The sequence below is a fragment of the Vanessa atalanta genome, chromosome 6, assembly GCF_905147765.1.
Source record: "Vanessa atalanta chromosome 6, ilVanAtal1.2, whole genome shotgun sequence".
Classification (NCBI taxonomy): Eukaryota; Metazoa; Arthropoda; class Insecta; order Lepidoptera; family Nymphalidae; genus Vanessa; species Vanessa atalanta.
The window spans coordinates 7744142-7758528 of NC_061876.1; the positions used below are offsets into that span (position 1 = coordinate 7744142).

The following is a 14387-nucleotide window of genomic DNA, read 5'->3' on the forward strand; positions in this document are numbered from 1 at the left end:
ATACATTTTTTTTATACTTAGATAATATTTTATAATTAGATAAACTGTAGAAACTATGATGATCAGATCATCTTACAAGAGCTTCGAGTTTGATTAGGGAACCCCGTAATAACACATGAAGCTATCGCCTATTTTTACCTTTTTTCAATCTTCTCTATATTATTAATTTCGTGCAGACCTACGATAGATCCGATCGAAACTTATCCACAATTAGAAATCGTTAAAAAATAATGATATTTTATTCGACAACATATATCCGTAAAATTCGTATAATCGAGATATATCAATATTTAATGCATGAAATTCAATAAAATGACAGTTCAACGGGCGGCCATGTTCCAAATAATAGTAGTACGGTAGTTAGCATATTTATATTTGTTTAGTTTTATTTGTTTTACCCGAGCGAAGCCGGGTTTTCGTCTTGTATATTAATATATTTGTCATTTATATAACTTACGTTTGCAAGAAAATATAAATAAGAACTTTTATTTATTCATCAGCTTTATTTAACTGTATGAAATAATATGAAACTTAATATGTAAATTCATGACCGTGTGGAATAACGGTTCAATGGTAGCAGCATATCCCAGCTGGATCGTAATTATATTCCAATCATAAAATAATAATATAATTAAATAATAATATATTTGAATTATTACCTGTCGTATTGAAACTTCTTCTTGGCCATAGGTCTCAGCAACTACGAAGTCTAATGAATGTCCCATAGGCCCGAGTAGCTTTTCATTTACTTCATCGACTGCCATTGAGATTGCCCCTGAATAATAAAAAAACTTTAAATATACAATTATAAAAGGTATTAAAAAAGTATTAAATGATCTTTAGTCAAGATCTAAATTAAATGTATAAAAGAAATTTATCTCATTATTATAGTAAATAACACAATTCTGATTAATATAATGATAAAATAAAGAAGTCGCAATAAAATTAATAAGAAATTTTGTTAGTTATTTCTGCTGTACTAAATGTCTTGGTCGATGTTTTCTTTCAATGTTTTACTCTTCGATCATAAATGATAAGATATTGCTTCTCGAAATTTTATAAGTGTGTTTGTGTTACGTGAAGTTTGACTGACAAGCACTTTATGAAACGTCTAATATATACTAACTCAAAGATATTTTTCTCGTGTAGTATATTCTATATTCTCGTATATAATAGATTTTTTAAACAGGATTACATAGTAACCTTCTCGTAAATGTCCTAATGTCATAAATGCTGAGCTAATGTCTCCTTTCCTTTTGAGGCGAAGATTTCACAGCTCTCAAGCTCATTTCAACAAGCTGTTCCATTGCAGTTTTTATCAAGATGTTTTCCTTCACCGCCCAGTGTGCTATGAATGACAAACACCATTTAACATATGAAAACAGTTGTGCTTGTCCGGATTCAGTCCGCAATATTCGGTCAGCATCAACGCTTCTGCCTACCGATGCATCGCAGAGTTTAAAGCAGACAAATAGACATTTAACGTTCGTGAAAAATATTATAATATATTTATTAAATATTAATAATTTTTTTACTATACCGGATAAAACTCTTCCAGGTTTTTGATAATTTAAGTCGCCTGGCCGGCGTTGCGATCCCGTTAAGTACCCAAGCATAAATTTTTCTCCATGGGATGTATTCAGGGCAGCTATAATTATACACCAGCACCAATGCCACTGAGAACAAGGGAAAAGTATATCATTTTAGGATATAGTTGAATTTAAAGTTAAGTTGATAGGTCTAAGTGTAGAAATTAAACCTGTATTCGTTAACAAGGTATATAAAATCTTACCTACACAATAGGTATATTTAATACCAGTATTAAAAAAAGTCTTCATAAACTAATTTATGATTGAAATGATAAAAATGCATAAAAGTATATGTATAAATACTTAAAGTATTCAACAGAAGTTGTTAAATATTCATTTAGTCTAATATTAAGATAGTAAGGTCTAATTTCAAACGTTCGCCGTCACCAATTGTTCAGAGACACGTGCGACCAACATTTTTCCAATATTGCCTGCACGTAAAATGTTTTGAAGTACAGATAAGGCTTTAAAACGCACGCTCTTGAACTGTGATAAAAGATTGCTTGGATAAAAAGCGATTTGCCGCTTAGTGCATTTTTAGAAATAATACTGTAAATAAATATCTGCTAGGAAATGTAAAGTCAGTACAAAAGAGAAAATAATGTGAATTACGATTCTTTTCCACTTTTATCACTACATAGTATGAGACAATGTCGCTTCCCGCCGTTTGTTTGTCGCTATATATGTTTAAATCTTTAAAACTTCGCAATGAAATTTGATGCGGTTTTTTCAATAGATAGAGTGATTCAAGAGTAAGGTTTTTATATAATACATGCATAATATACATAGTAGAGAATAAGCACATCGTTTTTGCCCTTACATTGCAAGCGCAAATCAAAATAATGTACTACTACTACTACTGTACATCTTAAAAGGCCCTACAAAAAAGTGAACATTTTTATCCTTTACTTTTTACGAGAAATAACTTACGAAACGATTTTAAGTAATATAGAATTAATTCTTATCCAATTAAGTACCTTAAATAAATTTTGCATTTAATATAGATCAATATAACTCTTTACAGCATGTAATTTTAATGAATATTTTATTTAAATGATTATTTCTCTTACATAAATAATAAATATATTTTTTTATTAAGAGTTGCATTTTTTGGAGATAACTAAAATATTATTTCTATATATAATTATAATAATAAATTTAATGATACGTATGTTCATAAAGTCATAAGCCAACATAAATATCTAGGTACCTACGAGTACGTCCGAGTTAGTTTTCTCCGAGTAACTACTTCATGGGTTACGTTTTACTTATAGCTCCGTGTTGTTATTATATTCTTACTTCTATATTATAATATAAATAAATACTCATATTAAGTACTTTATAATAAGATTTGGTTTATACTGGTATATTTTACCTAACTATTAAAAAAAATATATTTTTTTATTATTTATAGGATTCAAAGAAGAGTAAGTATTATTAATTATTAGGACTAAAGAGAAAAATCAGAATTAAAATAACCGCTCAAAGGTAGTGTAGAGTACTTCAAGATACAGTGTTTCGATTTGGGTGACGATCTTTATTTTTTTGGGTTCGATTAAACATTGAACATTAACACGTTACACTACTCGCGTTATTAATTATTTGGATATAGGTATTGCGCAATGAGTCTTAAGGCGAGCACAGAAACTTGTTTGCTTGTGACAGGTTCAAGATTGTAAAAACCGTACATTCGGCTTGGATAGTATTGTGAAAGTAGACATCTTGCGTACGAGTAATTATAGCCATCCTCCACATTTGATGTATCTTTTGGCAACCAGTATGTTACAACAAACATGTCAAGCCATGTGTGTTTTACACTGTTTGAGTTAAGACATTTTGTGCAAATTAATCGCTTAAATTTAATATTTATTAGAGTTAAGCTCTTAAAATTTAAAATTTTTGATTTCAATAAGTTTAAAATATATAAATATTGCTATGATTAAGATTAGATAAACTCGTACTAATATAGTTTAATTCTTAAAAATTATAAAAAAATAAGTTTTTTTATGGTAAGTTCCGCGTTACCGTATCAATGTTAATATATTAATTTTCATTCATTAAAAATGCAATATTTAGGACACTGTCAGTCCGCACTAGACGGAGGACATTTTGTGTAGTTTATTGTTAAAAATAACATCGGTGGGAGATATTTATATAACTATGACCGGGTTAAGTCAACGTGTTACAATAATAGTGTTTGCATTACTGCAATATTTTTGAGTTCATATTATTATATATTTCAAGTCTAGAAAATAACAATAAATGTTGGTTGAACATAACAGTAATATAAAATAATACGTTAATATTAATTTTATTTATTTCGAAGTTACAATATTATATTAGAACTACTAGCTGTATAGAAGTATCTCCACCAATAATACCAGACAGAATTCCTTAAAAAATTTTAAATAAATTGAGAAAATAATAGTGCCCCAATCTTAAAAAATACTAAATAATGATTATGGTAAATATTTAAGTAACAAATAAAACTTAAAGGTACAACGTTGATTTATATAAAAAACTAAATATATTATTTCTTTAGGTTCTCTGTCTATCCTTTTGATTTTAAGCCCTAATATTTTATTTATTTTATTATTCATTAACATGATCTGTAGAATAATAATAATTTATTTTTATGTCATATGCAATTAAAATCGGAACATAATGTAGTAATCACATGTAAATGTAATTTAAATTCATATATAAAACACATGTAACCATGTAAAGATGAATATTTTAGTAAGTAACACAAATACGGCGAGAACATTTTACTCTGTCGCATGTTATAGGAAGATTTAACAAGTTCAATTTTTTATAAAGAAACTGAACAAGGGTTAAGTTAAAAGGTAAAAATACTAGAATCGTCTGTAAGTAATGGGAATCTTTATGAGTTGGATAAGAGTGCAGAAATCAACATAAGGTTACAAATATTTTAATATCCAGGTAAATAAAAACGTCGAACAAAGTTATCAAAGACAAATACTCATGTTACAATATATATTAAGTTTTTCCAAATCATTTGCAAATGTAATTTAAGTCTAGATTACTGGACAGGAAATTAACAATTTAATAAATTTAAAAGGTCATTTTTAACCGTTAATTAAAACTTTCAGGAACTCCAACAACGTGAAGATAATAAAATTGGTCAGTTAATCAAAAGTATGTGTATAACAAATGTTCAATTTTAATAGAAATAAAGTAAATAAATATAAATAAGTTGAATTATTATACATCTTATTTGAAACCAAATCTACTTTTCACACAATGTACACAAACTTATTCTATCGATTTTATTGGAGTGTTTGCGAAGAGAAATTGAAATTTACCCAGGAATCACGGGCAAGAGATTTATCATCCTTTGTTGACAATATCTTTTGTTTATATAAAGCTTTTATTTTCATGCTGTAAGAAATTTTAATTATAACATTGTTATGTTTACACGGGGAATATTTATAAAAATGTTAAATTTTAATAGATAAGTAGTCATAGCAATAAGTTAAAGAATAATATATATACAAGTATATGCATTAAATATGATTGTAAAACAGATATCTTAGTACAAAACTAAAATACGGTAGGTAGTATAGACAGTAGAGTACGTACGTGGACTGGGACATTTTGTGTATTATTTTTACATACGACGTTTTACTTTTAAGCAAGTCAATGGTTCGATGTTGAGTGGTATGTGAATGTTAAGAATTCGATATATGTATGTATATATTAATAATAATATACTTGTGTGAGTGTGATACTAACACATATTGACATTATTATAACGCAGCGATTATTTACTTTGTTGCACGCATGAGTTCAAAGAATATTGACCTAAAAGTGCCTATTAAGTATTAACCAAAGAATGTCTTTTACTGGTACTAATTTAGTTAATTTATACACAAACCTCTAATCTTAAGCGAATGTTAAAGATGAGAATCGTCTTAAAATTTTCTCATTGAACAATGGTGAAAAAAATGGTATTTTCCCTGTATACTATGTAAATTTGGAGGACTAAGTCGTAATGTCATTTTTAATAATCGAAGAGGTCGATAAGAGTTAACGTAGTAGATAGTGCAGTGTGACTGCGGCATTGACATAGTTGCCGACTTACTACGTCAACGGTCGCACGGAAAGTGCCGCGTGCTCGGAAAACAAGCTGTTTTTGCTTTGAAGATTATTTGCTTATTATAACATTGTAATATTAAGCATGAACACATAATATACTTATTTGTACATTTTATACTTTTCAGCTCAGGAAAACCTTAAATTTGATTTCAATTCAGCTTTTTGTACAGCTTTTCAGGCAAACTGCATGAAATTTGGTTTTCAAATAAGGAAAGGTTATCAGAAGTATTTTGAGAGAAGTTAATTTATAAAGATAGATACAGCAAAGAAATGTTTTTACTGCCAACACAAACTTGTGCTTATTTATTATTAAATAAGTTATATTATGTGTGATGGTTTCTTTTTTAATTTGGGCAGAAATTTGAGTGCAAACTTTTTTTTCTGATATGATGCACTAAGTGATGTTTCTATTCTTGCTAAATTATAATTTTCAAACCCAGCGATAATAATACTAAAATATTAATCCATTTATTTCTTTCAACTGATGTCTCAAGACTTTGAACTGTGCAGTTTTGAATAAAATTGAAGGCAGGTTATTTAAATTCCTGCTCGCTAACATTGTCGCTTCAAGAGCGAAATCATTTCACTTGTAGACGATTTGTATTCATGATTGGTCGGCCCGCACGATGTGGAAGGTTTGAACCCGCATCTATAAAACAGTGTTGATCCAGGCGCCCGCGCAACCTTTACGCCATAACCGCACCCGATACATATTAATGTCATGGAGTTCCGACATTTAAATTGATACGCCTAGTTATTTGTCGGTTTCGATAAAATGTATATAAATAAAATACGTATGTTTTTATACATCCGCTCCTCTAGGACTTAAGGAAACGGTATTTACATATAAAACTAAGTACTAAACTCAATTAAACATAAAAGACATACACTAAAGGCACGGACAATGCATATGTGGATTGTGATGCAGATTTTAAGCATTAATCAATAAAAAAAAACCTAATTTTAAATAATATCGTAATAATTATCAGATTAGCGATAGCTATTTATTTAAATTAACCTTGTAAAATAACTATTAAAACTGCTTCTAAGAGCCTACTTGAATAAACTAGGTACATATATTTTTATTTTAAGTTTTGAATATTCCTTATCTTTTGATATTTCTAATATTTCGTATCGTAATTATGACACGATGGGTGCGTACACATTGGATAAGCGCCATAAACAATTAAGAAAAGTAATGTTATGATATTTTAAGTATTTGACCCTGTTATCTAACTCACTATCTTACTTGAAAAAACTACTTTCAAGATACAAAAAACATATTATTGAAATTTTTTACCCTAGAATAGAATCTACTCATTATTAACTTTGTTTCAATTATGTTTCCACAAACCGTATTCGATAAACAATACAAGTATGATTAGTATGACACCACCTGGTTCTAATTTTAGGTTAGGTACAGGACCTAAATAACATCTTATAATTCAACAACAGATGTAAATGGTAAATGGTAGTATGTTTGAATTATTTTTTATGATGAATATGTATTAAACGCTAAAAAACTTGAAGTAAAATTTTTGTTTCCAATTTTTTTATTTATAACCAGGTTAACTGGCGAATAGGCCACCTGATGATAAGTGGTTAACACCACCTATAGAAATTAGTGCTATAAGAAATGTCAATCCTTCCTTATAAGGATGTATCACCAATTCACCACCAACTTTAGCGACTATAACATTAAAAAATATAGCATTAGTATATCTTTTGTTTGGCGGATGAGCAAATACGCCACCTTATGGTAAGTGGTCACCATCCTCCATAGACATTGGAGTTATAAAGTATATTAACCAAGAGCTGCTTAGCGATAAAATAAGTATTCTTCACCTTAATGATTGATGATAAAAGATTTAAAAAAAATACTTTGGATTGGTTAATATCAAAATCATTATATAAGTAATAAAGTAATAACTACCTTAATAAATGCAATATATAAAATTTATCAAATATTAATAAGGTTAATAAAGAGCATTTATATGTATGCAATATCTGCTTTCATGACATTTTAAAAGGTATTAAATTCTTATGAGCTGTTAAAATAAATATATTATAACGATCGATTGCCACACACTGGCACAGGTACGTATATTGTTCGCCTTAAAATGTATCATAACATGCCAATACGTGTACGTATTGGCATGTTATATAGTTATTACCGTGGATAAATGGTACAATTAACTTTTATATATTTTCTTAAATTATTAGTGATGGGTCATGTATAAATCTTAAAATACATAGAATTGTTCATAGGAAGGAATTAAAAAAATTGTTGTGTTTACCTAGCTAAGTAAATGTTTTTTCACATGGATAAATATTCCTCGATTTATAAGAAAATGCTTCAATGAAAATTACTCAAAAAACAGTTCCTTTATTTTAATTGTTTATTTAAAATGATTTTTTTTTAATTGTTTTCGCTGAATTAATCCGCAATGTTTCTAATTTTAAATATAATAATTTCATAAAATTTTAATGAATTATTTCGATTGTTTTTAGATTTTTTCTTAACGAATAAAAACCTAACGAAATTTAATAAATACAATTAAATATAAATTGTAATCCTTACCAGAGCCCATGTTAATTTTGTCGTCATTTTAAGAAAACTATTATTTTATTTATATTTTCACTCACTGTAACAAACTCTTATTCATTCATATTAAACACAATTTATTTATTAGTGTGGAAAAACTTTTCATTATTTTCGCGTCATATTGCCAAGTTTGCCGCGCTTTTGGGCGCATTTATTTGCGGACAACGTTAACGAACCGATGACGCTTCAAGACTGACTATGAGAGTGACTGAGTGAATACATACACGCAGACTGTTTTTACGGTTACGTGTGACTGTAACCCAATGCAAGTTTACAAAATAACTTAAAATTTATATTAAATTAGTTTTACCACCACCTTATTTTATAAATTACTAATATGATTTGAATACGCATAATCCATAATCCCTCTTATGAATAAACAAAACTGCCAGAGTCTAGAGTGCACCTGTCTGTTATGCTCGTGATAATGTCGCATACAATATAACAATTTTCAATGTAGGATAGATATTTCTCGAGGAGACTATTAAAATATAATAAAATTATATTGCACTCAGGCGAAGCTCTATCAATTGACATAGGATATCGATTTATAGAGTTAAGCTGCCCATCCCTAGAAAGCTCCGTCGATAATCGATCCAGATTAATGAGATTTAGCCTTATAATTTCAGCAGGCTAGTTAAATAGAATACTTGTAGAAATTATATATTCAAAAAATATCTAATATACAACAGTTTTACAAATACTGTGTATAATTTTGCTATAATAATTATAGTTTATGTCGTATGACAAATAAATTATGATAAGCTAACATAAATGTTTACAAATGAGTCTAGTATTATGTGTAAACATATAAATATAAACAAATATAATCTTTTTTTTTTATTCCTTTCTTTACATATAATTTTATTTTAAAGAGTGAATCTTCAAATCAAGCAATTTTTTTTAGGAAAATTAAATATATAAAATATTTAAATATTTTAAAAATATGCAGAGAAACTTCTTGCTAATAACATTCACGTACCTTTACACTTATAATTCGATATGTAAATGCCTTAAGCTATTATAAACATTTTTATTATCAGCACGTTAGTATGAATGAACTACATAGGTAAGCAGCGAACGGTCAAGGTAAACAAGCATAATGTAACATACATATATACACTGCGAATTTGTATCCCAACACATGACATGCGTCATTAACTAATATAACTTATTTCCATACTTTAAAGTTACGAAATCGGGGGAATCTTTATACTCAAAAAATTACGTAGCTTAAAAAAAAACATGTTAAGAGAGCGTACGTCAATTACTTTTAATAGAACAAATTAAACACTCCAATATTTCTCTAATTTCCGTTTCACATAAAATATGTTAATTTATAATAATTAAGTGTGATAATGCATAAATTTACACAAATGTGCTAAAGAGACTCGTATCTCATATCAATTAAAATTAGTATAACTATTATACCACTAAGTACTTCAATGTTGTAATAAATATCCTGAGCACCGAGGATGCGAATAGTCCGAATAGTTCTTTTAGAATAATGGCTGTCCGTCTTTTGTCTGATATTACTTACCATGAATCTACGTATGTTTCGGATCTGAATGACAAATAAGAATTATAGCGAAGCTTCATTATATAAGTATATATCATAGATTTAAATTATGAGTAAACATTATACGTTTTGTAAACCAACTTTACATCAATGACATTGTATTGATTTTCGCGTCAAAGTAAACCTTTAAAAAGTAAAGAAGTTTAGGTATTCAGCAAACATTTTAATATCACAAATACATTAAACATAGAAAAGTACTTAATTTTTGTATAGCAAAAATAAAAACGAACTTAAATTGAGGCTTGTGTAATGCAAATTCTAAGCACCAAGAAGAGCTTACTCCTTTAATTAAAATCTGTTGTATTTTTTATTTTAAGTTTGAAGCAATCAAGAGATTTGCTTTTAAAACCAATGTAGGACAAATCTTAGTGAAAACCTATTGCCAACTATAAAAATAGCACTTATATCCGATTTTATATAAGTGTTTTGACTTACGAAAAGCTGATTATGTCAGAGTCTTCAATACCACAGGACTTTGTATTGACAGAATGTCATCTCATTCAGTCATTTGTCTTTTGCACTTATTTATACTGCAGTAAATAAATAATACATGGATGATAATGATTTATGAGAAATACAGTTATTTATCTTATATAATATTTACTTGGAGTCGTGTGAAGAGGGTTTTGTATCTATTATGATTGAAAATAATTATAACCCCCTGTTAGGTAAGGTTATTATGAACCCACACGACTAATTAATCCACGCGAATAAATAACAATAGGCCTAACATTTTATATTTTGAAAACCGAGTCATTATGAATTGTTGGGTTTGTAATTATTTATTTAAACTTCATAGAATAATAAGTGTAATTAAAAAAATACGTAAAATAACAAAATCAAATGTATTTAAAATTTGGACTCTCTGGCGTCTATTTTGTAAAATAAGTAGGAAGTAAATAATTGTAATTATGCATTTATTTACTTTACTTTACTTTTAAATTACAATACATAATCTTAAAGTTCTTGTTTTAAGTTAAACTTTGCATTTTTAGGCGTTCCCCTGATTTCAGTATATTCAGAGTGGATGCTGTATTTATAATATTTCAACATACCTAAATTACAAGTTTATGTTTAACTATAGTGGTAACCAGATTGCTAGGGTGTTCTGTACAATACGCTCGAATGCCAAAGACTAACGAAAAAAACCAACAATAATACTCAACATTAATATAATACTTTATTTAAGTAGATTCTAACGGGTAATTTTAATTCTTCATTATACAAGAGACAATAAATGAAAAACTACCTACTATCGGTTTGGAATAAAAAATCTACCGATAAAAACCCCAAGAAATTCAGTAGTTAGTGTATTAAGTTATGAGTGTTATTTAACTACTACTACTGTCTATCAGTCCGTCCGTTGCTCTATTATCTGGGTAGTGTTTGTTATGTTTCGTTAAGAATGGTCAGTAAGCCAAGCTAACTACAAGCTCAACGGATGTAACATCTTAGCTTCCAAGGTTAGTGGTTGCATTGGCGATGTAATGGTTAACATTTTTTACAACGATAATGTCTCAGTCTGGTGGTGACAACTAACCCAGCACTGGTGACCTACTTGCCTATCTATATTAAAAAAATTAAAATAAACTAGATATGATAGGCAAAGTAAAGTACCAGTTCACGAATGGACGTTTAATAAAGTGAAATGTTAGATCCTTTCCTAATAAGAAGATTCTATTTATTTTAATATACATCTACATAATTATCACACTCAGTATTTAGGATAGTATACGTATTTTTTTCCTTCTAGAGACATAATGATTTCATACACAATAAACTACTTTGATTAACTAGCTAGATATATTTCTAATAACCGCATTCCGTTTAAATTGTATATTTAATTGATGATACATCATTACTTCTGCAAGTGAACGAAAATATAATTCTGACGAAGTATAACATATGGCACAGAAATTAATACAATGCATTATTTTGTAACATACATTAACGAACCTACAAAGAACATTTATAAATTCATAAAAAAAAATTTGTAAGGATTGACCATGGTAACCATGCACGCGACTAATCGTAAGTAAATTAAAATTTAAGTAAATTTTAACTTTTTAGTTCGAACTACGTGCAATGTCTATTTTAAATTGGTCAGTTAATTTGCATTTGACATAGAAGAGGAAGTGTTTAAATCGCAACCCACAGACTGAAATAAGGATACAAAGTTATTAAAATAGCCTTTGGCTAAATCCAATTGTATTCGATTGGTATAATATAGTAATTCTATACATATATAACATAGTATGCAGCATCCTAGGCTATGTTAGAATAGTTTATACGGACCGTCGAGTCACGAAAAACTAAAATCAAAATATTATTTTTTCAAGTAGGCTCATAAAAGCTCTTTTGAATTGTTGAAATAAATATCAAGTTCAGAAGGAAGATTCTACTAAAAAAAACCTGCAAGAAACTCAGTAGTTACATTTTTCCACCATTTTAAATACAAAAGTATGTCAATAAAGTGCAATTAAATTTATATATACTCTCGACCTACAAGATTTTTAAAATCGCTGCTGCGGTGCTGTCTCCCTGGGACGATAAATGAGGATTCCACTTAAGTTTTGAGTCTAAAGCGATTCCCAGAAAGAGAAGAGCTTAGATCATTATTGTTCAAAGTTAGCTTTAAATTTAGCTTTCTTACCTTTCGATTTACACAGGTAATGTCTGGTGGAGAAAATCAATGTAAGACTGGAAGCCAAGCAATTGGCGCGGAACGGGACACCATCTATCATACAATGGAGTTGTGCCCTGCGTGGAAAACAGAGAGATCTTGGTCGACGAGGTTTGACGGGACCTCCGCGACCAATCATGTCGGCAATGCTTCGCTGAGAAATCAGCGTGGATGGCCGTAGCCTGCTTCTGTGAGACCGACATGGCACTGAATAATATTTTAGCTTTTTAAATATCTTGGATTATTTCTGGAAGTAATCATTCAAATATTTTAAAGTGCCAATACAATTTTAATTTAAACTTAATTTGTTTTAATTATAATCAAATTAATCGAGCAATTGTTGCCAAAAAAATCTGTGTCATCTTTAAAAGATAAAAAAAATGACCAATATGTTATCTCGAACTATTCTATATACATTTTAAAGACCAACTATATATATTATTTGCTTAGACTTTATTTGGCAAGGTTTCTAAAATGCCGAAATGAAATTTATTGTTATTGTGACGTGGCATAAAATAAACCGTTCCCATTTTTGAAACAATTAATTTAAAACTATGAACCCATATGAGCCAATGAGTAACGGCCACTATGAAATTCCTATTATTTGAAATAAAGCTATTTTTAACAAGCTTTTATTAGGTTCGCCTGTATCTATCTATGTACGTAACGAATTCTTTGAATTTTCATCCATTTCAAAACATCGGATTAATTTGAAACTTTGCAAACTTCTCTAGGACCGATGACAATAAAATACCTCCAAGCTAATATGACGCTAGAACTTTAAAGTGGCTGACGAAACATTACAATGACTACTACTTATAAGTTTGGACTCATCTTTTTCTCAGCAAGAAATATTTATTTCATCTGATCATGAAAACGGAAGGTGACCGACGGAACTTTGGAATTCCTACGAGGAAACTAAACGAGATTGGACTCATTATATCCACCTTAATAAATTATCTGCATTTTATTTATTAAGATTGGGAAATAAATAAAAGAAAATAAAACCGCTGCGAAAAACAACAAATAAAAAAGTAGGATCCGTACTATTATCTATAAAAACGGCAAAAAATCATATCAGTTGTATGGGACTTTAAATATTTATTTTATTGTTTTTTAGTATTTTTTGTTATAGCGGCAACAGAAATACATCATCTGTGAAAATTTCAAGAGTCTAACTTTCACGGTACTAAAAAGACCTACAACAACGTGAATTTTGGCAAGGATAGCTAACATCTTAACAAACCCTTAAAGTAAGCCGTGTGTTTAATTTATTTTATAACTGTAAAAAAAACTTGAAAATAATTTATTACAATGAATAGCGTCCCACGCTTTCACAGTTAAATGTTAAACTAGTTTTCGCTCGCTTGTTAATTGGTGCCCCTCTCTGAAATACGTACTTTCTTCGGGTTCATAACCCTTGCTTCATACCAAATTTCATAAAATTTGGTTCAGTAGTTCAGCCGTGAAAAACAAACAGATAGACAGGCTTTTTGTATAATTTTTGTCTTTAGTGCTACTGTACGGATAACTAACGTTTTTATATATTTTTTAAGTAATATTTTATAAAACTAAATTTAGTCACATAATCCCTATGAAATTTATTGAATATCCTGTTTCCTTAAAAAGATATAAAACTAAGAGAAAGATAGTAATATACGAAGGTATGCTTAATATGGTATCTCGAAATTAAATTAAATGAAACGATAAAGTTAAATTTGATTCGTGTTTTTAATTATTATTATTTTAAAAAATTATGTATACTATCAAGTAATCAATAGATGATTTTTAACTAAAATATTTTTAACGTTA

General features: G+C 28.8%; 1 protein-coding gene across 2 annotated transcripts in view; it reads right to left on the reverse strand.

Moving 5' to 3' along the window:
- Positions 1 to 8479, reverse strand: part of LOC125064987 (guanylate cyclase 32E) — a 40637-nt gene extending 32158 nt beyond the window's left edge. For both annotated transcript variants that reach the window (XM_047672359.1, XM_047672360.1), the window contains exons 1-3: positions 8290 to 8479; positions 1541 to 1676; positions 660 to 775 (exon numbers count right to left, since the gene is read on the reverse strand). In XM_047672359.1, the coding sequence (XP_047528315.1) occupies positions 660 to 775; positions 1541 to 1676; positions 8290 to 8316 (279 nt within the window). In that variant the 5' untranslated portion in view covers positions 8317 to 8479. The remainder of the gene's footprint in view (positions 1 to 659; positions 776 to 1540; positions 1677 to 8289) is intronic.
- Between the last annotated feature and the right edge of the window lie 5908 nt (positions 8480 to 14387).